This window comes from Homarus americanus, unplaced genomic scaffold, assembly GCF_018991925.1.
Source record: "Homarus americanus isolate GMGI-L3 unplaced genomic scaffold, GMGI_Hamer_2.0 scaffold49667, whole genome shotgun sequence".
NCBI classification, from domain to species: domain Eukaryota; kingdom Metazoa; phylum Arthropoda; class Malacostraca; order Decapoda; family Nephropidae; genus Homarus; species Homarus americanus.
In genome coordinates, this window is record NW_024738608.1 from 6,818,827 (window position 1) to 6,828,632 (window position 9,806).

At 46.5% G+C, this 9,806-nt stretch overlaps 1 protein-coding gene across 1 annotated transcript; it reads left to right on the forward strand.

Annotated features, from left to right (window-relative positions):
- The first annotated feature begins 440 nt into the window (after positions 1-440).
- LOC121874209 (tubulin alpha-1 chain-like) lies at positions 441-9,232 on the forward strand. Its single transcript, XM_042378231.1, has 5 exons — positions 441-504; positions 4,669-4,891; positions 6,027-6,199; positions 6,559-6,687; positions 7,233-9,232. The coding sequence occupies exons 1-5, from the start codon at positions 502-504 to the stop codon at positions 8,052-8,054; spliced, it is 1,350 nt and encodes a 449-aa protein (XP_042234165.1). The 5' UTR covers positions 441-501; the 3' UTR covers positions 8,055-9,232.
- The last annotated feature ends 574 nt before the right edge of the window (positions 9,233-9,806 follow it).

Here is a 9,806-nt window from a genome sequence, read left to right on the forward strand (position 1 = left end):
ACCACCCCACCAACACCCTGTACACCCCACCAACACCCACTGTACCACCCCACCAACCCACTGCTACACCCCACCACACACACACCCCACTGTACCACCCTCCACCCTGTACCACCCGCCCCACTGTACACCCCACCAACACCCACTGTACCACCCCACCAACACCCACTGTACCCCACCAACACCCACACACCCACTGTACCACCCCACCAACACCCACTGTACACCCCACCAACACCCACACACCCACTGCCACCCACACCCACTGTACCACCAACACCCACACCTGTACCAACCCACCAACACCACTGTACACCCCACCAACACCCACACCCTCTGCACACCCCACAACACCCACACACCTGTACCACCCACCAACACCCACTGTACCCCCCACACCCCAGAGGTCACGTGACCCCTGAGTATATATAGTGAGTGGTTAGCTTGACAGAGGCTAGTCCGGTCAGTATCCCTGACAACACCACTCACACACTCCTCAACATGGTGAGTCCCCGTCTGTCTGTCTCACCTGTGCATTGTTTACCTGTCTTACCTGTCTGTTGTTTTATCTGTCTCTCCTGTGGACTGTTTACCTGTTGTCTATTGTTTGTACTTAGTCTGTTGTTTATCTCATTAGTATTGTTTATTCCTCTCTATATTGTTTATCTATCTCACCTGTGTAGAGTCTCAATTTATGGTTCTAAGTTACCTATACCTGTCTTATTCTCACCTGTGTTTTGCCTTTATTATTACCTCATGAAAAACACCTGAGTTATGCGTTATTCATTCTCAGTGTAACATAATACTCATGACGTTCTCTCGTGAGTGTGTTAAGGGGTAAGTAGAGTCATCTGATTGGTTGACAGGTCGGGGATGTGGCACGGTGATTGGTTCCTGCTCTACCTGTTGTTGTTGAGTGGCTGTTGTGGTCGTGTTGTCCTCGTGTTTGTTTTTGTTTTATATGGCAAAATGTTTCTCCTCTCTCTCTCTCTCTCTCTCTCTCTCTCTCTCTCTCTCTCTCTCTCTCTCTCTCTTCTCTCTCTCTCTCTCTCTCTCATCCTCCTCTCCCCCACGTCTCTCAGCCGGTCATGCAACGATAACCACCCCTAATTCACCCACCCATCCACCCACCCTGCCACCCCACTTCTCGCCGGCCTCCCACATGCGGGTACTCACTTCCCTCCACACCCCACATACCACTCTTCCTCCCCCTAACCCCCACACTAATTCTGCTTATTCATTACACCAGTTCCTCAATGTTTGTATCTTTCTGTCGTCAATGATGTTTCTATGTCGGGAAGAGGCCGCAGCTGCACGCCCTGGCTTAAATGTTCCCTTCAACCCTTACAGCTGCACACCACCACCACCACACAGGGGTCTATATTATTATTATTTTTCTCACATTCTAAGACATAGTGTTGGAGGATGTGTTGGAGATGAGTACTGTGTGTGGTTTTGGGAGGGGCACGTTGGTGTTATGTAGAAGGGAACTGTCCGTCAGGGTATTGGAAGCCCTGTTGTGTCTCAGTTTTTTGTACAGGTGGGTCGGGTGGATCGGTGTGGGTGGTTGGGGTGGGTAGGAAGAAGAGCTTTAACTAAGAAGCTCTCAATACCCCCAGGGAAGCCAAGGGTAGCGGGTAGGTCTTGTGTTGAAGCTCTCAATACCCCAGGGAAGCCAAGGGTAGCGGGTAGGTCTTGTGTTGAACTCTCTCAATACCCCAGGGAAGCCAAGGGTAGCGGGTAGGTCTTGTGTTGCCAGCTGCCCGGGTATGTAAACCACGGAGGTCAAATTATTTATCCTTGACGCCGTAATTCTGTCTCTGATGTAAGCTTGGACGAGTTGCTGTGGTGTCTTGTTCATCTGTGTGTGTGTTTAATGGTGGTAGTACATGGTGGTGGTGGTGGTAATAGTAGCAGTAGTAGTAATAGTAGTAGTGATAATGATATGGATATTAATACAGTAATAATAATAATATATGTAAGGAAAAGTAAACTACTACTACTACACTAAAAACTACCAATCACCAACATAACCTAACACACACACACACACACACACACACACACACACACACACACACACACACACACACACACCGTCTCTGTGCAAAACTAAATCTGAATTTTATGTACAAAAAGTAAGGACGTTGACCTCACTCTCTCTTTCTCTTAAGCAATCTATCTATCTATCTATCTATCTATCTATCTATCTATCTATCTACCTATATCTATCTATCTATCTATTTATCTATTTATTGTCCGTTTACATATCTATCTATATATCCCAGATAGCCTCCCCTGGTAGACTCCCCCAAGTAGACTCCCTCAGTGAGCCCCAAGTAGACTCCCAAGTGAACTTCAGATAGACTCCCCCAAGTGGACTCACAGGTAGACTCCCCAGGTAGACTCCCCAAGTAGACACAGGTAGCTCCCCCAAGTAGACTCCACAGGTAGACTCCCAGGTGACCCCCAGTAGACTCCCCAAGTAGACTCCCACAGGTGGACTCCCAGGTACACTCCCCAGGTACCTCCAAGTAGACTCCGTAGACTCCCACAGGTAGACTCCCAGGTAGACTCCCCCAAGTAGACTCCCCAGGTGGACTCCCCAAGTAGACTCCCACAGGTAGACTCCCCAGGTAGACTCCCCAAGGCTCCCCAGGTAGACTCCCAGGTAGACTCCCCAGGTAGCCTCCCCCAGGTAGACTCCCCCAAGGTAGGAGAGAGTTGCTGTCTGCTCAAGATTCTGGTGCGTGTGTTGTGTTATCAGCGGACTGGCTTAATACGGTGATTGTAACTGACCCGGGTCCCCCTTACTCCAACACCCTCTCTCCCTCACTCCAACACCCTCTCTCCCTCACTCCAACACCCATTCTCCCTCCTATATCAACTATCCTCGTCCCCCCTCCGCTTCTTCCTTCTCTCTCCTCTTCCTCCTTTCTCCCCCTCTTTTCCTCCTCCTCTCTCCCTCCTCTTCCCCCTCCTCGTCCGTGCAGCATCTGACCGTCACAACCTCTACCTCTCAGTAATGTTCTATGAGGTACACGACTCCCATCTCCTCATCCTTCTCTTCCTGTAACCTCTTCCTATATACTATGATCTTCCTCATAAATCAACGAACCTTACATCCTAATACTCTGAAAACCTTCTATGAACCATGTGAACCCTTTAAGTATGAACCCTGTGATCCTGTTACTACAGAGGCATAAGATGTCACTGAAGAAAAAAAAAATAGTTGATGTGGCGTGTTTGCATGAAATTGGAGGACGCTTGTTGCCCGGGTGGTGCCTTGAGGCGGCTGACCTCCCTCCGCTCCCTCCTGGCCGACTCCCTTCCTTACTGACATCTCTCGCTCTGCACAACAATTAGGGAGCCTCAAGAGACGAGGCTTTGTACCGCCTCACTGGTCCTGCCCGCCTCCTGGGACGACACAACACGATGATGCAACTGGTCGTAGGGAGAGTGATGGATGATAAAGATGAGAGAGAGAGAGAGAGAGAGAGAGAGAGAGAGAGAGATATCAAGTCGATGAGTTTTCTGCTGAGTTGGCAATGTGGAAACCGGGGCAGACAAGGTGGTAGGGGTGGTAGCTGGCCTGGGCATCGAGGCCGAGAAACAGGCAGGCAGGTAAGTAGGGAGGGAGTCAGGCACAGGGCAAGGCGGGAGGGAGTCAGGCAGTCAGGTAAGGCGGGAGGGAGTCAGGCAGTCAGGCAAGGCGGGAGGTAGGCAGAGAACAGGTTTGCGGCGGCATTACCACTACTACCCACCCCACCACTCACTCACCCACCTACCCACTCACCCACCTACCCACTCACCCACCACCACCACACTCCCTACATGGACTACACTTATACATTAACTTATCCAAGACTTCCACGAATCATGTCTGCCCTCCCTCCTCCCTCCCTCTCTCTATGACTCTCTATCTGTCTTTATCTGTGTATGTGTTTGTCTTCCTGTTCTGTCTGTTCAGTCTGATAAGGGTTTCATTCGTGTACCGTACAAACATCTGTAGCTGTTGTAGTGGTGTTTGTAATGCACTTTATGTCACACACACACACACACACACACACACACACACACACACACACACACACACACACACACACACACACACACCGCATGATCGCCCCATGTGTCAAGGGTTCGAATCAGGGTTCAACACATGTGTCATAAACCCCACAGATCGGTTCCTCAGCCTCACAAGTACACCTGCAGACACCTGTAATACTGTCTGAGATCACGTGAAGAGGAGACACCCGAGTTTATTTCACCTGACGACTAACCATCCTGACGCTATTTGGTGCGGTTAGGTTAGGATTAGGATACTTCAGGGTTGGGTTAGGGTTAGTATAGGTTAGGTTAGATTAAAGTTATGTTAAGTTAGACTATGTTATTTTAGGTTATCGTGTTGGTGGTTAGTCTTCAAGTGATTCATATCAATATGTTCTCTTCACTGTGAAATACCTCTTCGCCCCTCCAACTCACCCCTTCGCCCCTCCAACTCACCCCTTCGCCCCTCCAACTCACCCCTTCGCCCCTCCAACTCACCCATTCGCACCTCCAACTTCCACCTTTGCCCCTTAAAGTCTCCTCTTACCCTCTCCAAATTACTCCTCTTCGCCTTTGAATCTCTCCTCCCAGTAACTCCACCTCTCTCCCCCTGAACAGCGTGAGTGCATCAGTATCCATGTTGGTCAGGCTGGGGTACAGATGGGCAATGCCTGCTGGGAACTGTACTGCTTGGAACATGGCATACAACCCGACGGTACCATGCCCTCTGACAAGTACGTAGGGGGCAACGACGACTCCTTCACCACCTTCTTCAGCGAGACTGGTAGCGGCAAGCACGTCCCCAGGGCTGTGTTCGTCGATCTGGAACCCTCAGTCGTCGGTGAGTGCAGGACCTTGGATGTTCTACTGACGAAGTTCTGCTTATGACTTTTGGATCTGTCTGTGGGATAACACCTGGTTCATGGGCTTTGTGTGTATTGTAAATCGCATTATATATACAGTCATCAGTGGGCGGACACAACCCATGATCCCCCCTCACTAACCTAACCCATGTTCCCCCTCACTAAGAACATAGGAACAGGTTAAGGGGGTACTGACCTAAAATAGAAAAGTTGATCATAAATATATTTTTTTTTTTACTTTTTTCTGGCAATAATTTCTAACTTTACAACATCATAAATATCGCGTGTTGGTTTATTGGTTGTAAATGTTAGTTCCGGGTATCGAGTATAACTGTATTTGGAGATGAAAGTTTGTTTGTCACTTAAAAAAAAAAAAATCTTGATCCGCCGCTGGCAACAGTTGGCGTCTCTCTTGCAGCGTTTAAACTTCAACAATAAGATGTGTAAAAGATTCTTAATTCACTCAGTCACTGTTTTTGTATTGTATTTGTTATTGTGCTTTTGTTTCTATATTTCAAGAACTAAGGTCACTATGCACGTACACAAAGTCATTTTATACATTAGAGTCACGACAAATACAAGACAGTTTATTTGTTCTTATTGTATTAAAGTATGGTTAATTATGCTTGTCTTGATGTATTGTCTAAATTTAAAGTATTATACATTTATCTTTATTGTATTGAGTATTAATATTTTTTTATATAAGAGAATCCTACCAAAGTCTTACTCTTGTGTATTGATCAGTTCTCGTTACATAGTATTTCTGTGTATAAAAATATATATATGTTACTCCTTAAACGGCGTAGAAAACGGAAGACTTTGAATATACAGAAAACGGATAAAGTTTAGAGGCGTAACTTTAATATATATATTTTTTTACATTTGCGAAGCTTTCAAACTGTGACGTAACTTGTACCTGTTCTGACCTGACTTGTACTTGTTCTCTCCTAACTTGTACCTGTGCAGACCTAAATTGTACCTGTTCTGTTTTGACCTAACGTTACCTGCTCTGACCTAACCCCAACCTAACCTAAACTAAACTAACCTAACTTACACCTATTCAAACCTTAACCGGTACTTATTCTAATCTTAACCTGTTATTTCCCGGTACAGACGAGGTACGGATCGGCGTGTACCGGTACTTGTTCCACCCAGAGCAGTTGATTACCGGGAAGGAAGATGCTGCCAACAACTACGCCAGGGGTCACTACACCATCGGGAAGGAGATCGTTGACCTTGTCCTTGATCGTGTCCGTAAGCTGGCCGACCAGTGTACCGGGTTACAGGTGAGAAAGAGAGAGAGAGAAAGAGTAAGATAGATAGAGGCACAGAAAGAAAGAGTGAAAGACAGAAAGAAAGAAGTAAGGCAGAGAGACAGAGAAAGAGTAAAAGAGAGAGAGAGGGAAAGAAAGAAAAGTAAGAGAGAAAGATAGAAAGAGAGAAAGAAAGTAAGAGAGAGATAAAGAAAGTAGGAGAGAGAAAGAAAGAGAGAGAGAGTAATACATTTTCACGTTATATTTCTTAGTATTTGTGTATGTATAACGCCTATGTACCGTCATACCTTTACCGAATATACTGTACTGAAACTCTTATGATATATTCCTCGGTATACCTCGAGTACGACCTCTACCTCTACCTCCTACAGGGCTTCCTCATCTTCCACTCGTTCGGCGGAGGTACTGGGTCAGGCTTTACCTCCCTCCTCATGGAAAGACTCTCAGTTGACTACGGCAAGAAGAGCAAGCTGGAGTTTGCCATCTACCCCGCCCCTCAGGTCAGTGTCTCACCCCTCAGGTCATCATCATCATCATCCTTACCACTACCATTATTATCATCATCATCCTTACCACTACCATTATTATCATCATCATCCTTACCACTACCATTATTATCATCATCATCCTTACCACTACCATTATTATCATCATCATCCTTACCACTACCATTATTATCATCATCATCCTTACCACTACCATTATTATCATTATCATCATCATCCTTACCACCATCATCAAATATAAAGTCTTACGGCTGAAATTACACAAGGCAGTGAACCCTGTGTGTAGAACCACGGGTGTCAGGTTACCTCACCATCACCACCTTATACTCCTTCATATGTGTACCTTTATTTGGTCTATTCTAGCAGCTCCCGCTAAGCTCTGATAACTTCCCCTCTTACTCTAGTATCTGGTCAGTTGTTTCTTCCCCGTCAGTGTTGTCACGTGACGGGCGGTGGTTGGGTCTTACTTGAGTCTCACTACAATGTCTCGTGTCCAGAGCTCCAGGAATTTGTTGTTTATAGTCTGTTTCTGTTTGTAGGTGGCGACGGCGGTGGTAGAACCGTACAACTCCATCCTGACGACCCACACCACGCTGGAACACTCCGACTGCGCCTTCATGGTCGACAACGAGGCCATCTACGACATCTGCCGCAGGAACCTGGACATTGAGCGACCAACTTACACCAACCTTAACCGACTCATCGGCCAGATTGTCTCCTCCATCACCGCCTCCCTTAGGTTCGACGGTGCCCTTAATGTTGACCTGACTGAGTTCCAGACCAACTTGGTGCCTTACCCCCGCATCCACTTCCCGCTGGTGACCTACGCTCCGGTCATCTCTGCCGAGAAAGCTTACCACGAGCAGATCTCAGTGGCGGAGATCACCAACGCCTGCTTCGAGCCCGCCAACCAGATGGTAAAATGTGACCCCCGCCACGGTAAGTACATGGCCTGCTGCCTCCTCTACCGCGGTGACGTGGTGCCCAAAGATGTCAACGCCGCCATCGCCTCCATCAAGACCAAGCGCACCATCCAGTTCGTGGACTGGTGCCCCACGGGCTTCAAGGTGGGCATCAACTACCAGCCACCCACAGTGGTACCAGGTGGTGACCTGGCCAAGGTGTCGCGCGCCGTCTGCATGTTGTCCAACACCACCGCCATCGCTGAAGCCTGGGCACGCCTCGACCACAAGTTCGACTTGATGTACGCCAAACGTGCCTTCGTCCACTGGTACGTCGGGGAGGGCATGGAGGAGGGCGAGTTCACGGAGGCCCGCGAGGACCTGGCAGCCCTGGAGAAGGATTATGAGGAGGTCGGTATGGACTCTGCAGAAGAGGAGGTGGACGAGAACGAATATTAACCCCGAGGCCAGCCAGAGCGTCAGATGGAGCACAGCCGCCGTCACCCTCACGAGTCCTACCAAGGGTCACATGTTAACACAGGCTGTACCAGGAGCCGTACCACCACACTGCCCAGGATCATGACTTCCGGAATCCCATTTATGATTCCAGAAGTACCCTGAGCTGCCCGGACCCTGGATGAGGTGAGGGTGACAGTTGTTGTATCCTCTCCTGCTGGTGTTGAAGTCGCCGCTTCACCACACCAGTGATCGCATCTCTCACAGCTACACACTAACAACCCAAGCTTTTGATTGCTCGTCTCCGGTGTTCTTAAATCAAAATCCACTCCGTGTACACTCCTTCATCTCGACAGGCAACAAAACAAATTCTGAGAATCATGTTAAAAACAGTTGATCTTGTAGTCAACTGCCAGGGTTACTCTCACTGTTAAAACAGTTGTTTTATTGTACCTAAAGTATATACGCCAATAGCTAAGTAAAGTCAATACCGGTCAATTACTTTACCTTATTCACCGGACAGCAACTTGTTGATATAAGACAGGTGGCCACTAATTTACATATATTACTGTAATATGTACGTTAGTGCTTGAATAGCCAGGGTCTCGAAGTGCCATTCAGTAAAATAAATAAAAAAAAAAATCAGAAATACAGATGTCAAAGTCGTGTCACATCACAGTTAAGACACCGACTAATGCTCTGGCAGGTGTAGGATGATGTCATTTGAGGACGCCGCTGGTGGATGGGGCGCCCGTGCATCCTGTTGTCACACTTCCACTCGCTTACAATCAAAACAAATGACTTCATAGCATTTCCTGACATCGGTATGGTCCAAGACGGTCGTAAATGACGCCATTATCCTCCAAGACGGTCTTAGCAGACGTCATTATCCTCCAAGACGTTCGTAGTTGACGTCATTATCCTCCAAGACGGTCGTAGTTGACGTTATTAACCCTCTTAAGACGGTCGAAACGTGCTGTGATGTCATAACATTCTGTGACGTTTAATATTGGATTTTGTTATGACGTCACCGCTTTCCACGGTGCTGACATGAGAGTCTATTTGACATTTGGTCTTTACTCCAGATTATAAACTATTCTTGTTACGGTCTTTTGATGTAAATGTTTATAGAGAAGAACAGGGAGTTATGAAGGTGTGTCCTGAATAAAGATAGGAGTTTTTTTAGTTGTTCTTTCTTCCTTCACTTACGAGAGATTGATACGTCACTTATACTATGTACGATAAACAAACGCATAATGAAAATTAACGTAAATAAACACAAATTATCGTAACAACTGACAGACAGACAGATATCAACATAACCAGGGAATTCAAGAGAGGGAACGGAAGGTTGTTGGCGTAGTGTATTTAGCGTAGTTACAAGGTAATTTCGACGCCACGTATTATATAGCTATACTCCACTATATTTATTGTTTATTTAAATAAGTTAGTTATATATCTGTCTTCATAAATAATTAGTTAAGTTGGAATATCTAACGCAACTGAGAATTCGATTGTAGTTTGATTAATGTTTGTGACGGCGGTAAAATGTATGATGCTGTTAATTATGTACCGCGCACATGAACTTTAAACTACATTTTTTTTAGACGACATAAAATAATATAATGAAACTAAATTTACTGATGTTAAGGGAATTTCAGGTCATATTTTTTTCCGTTAAATTTATTCTTTTTATCTGTCTTATATAAAATATATATGGTTTTGCAATTCTGCTCAGGGTACTTCTCTAACATG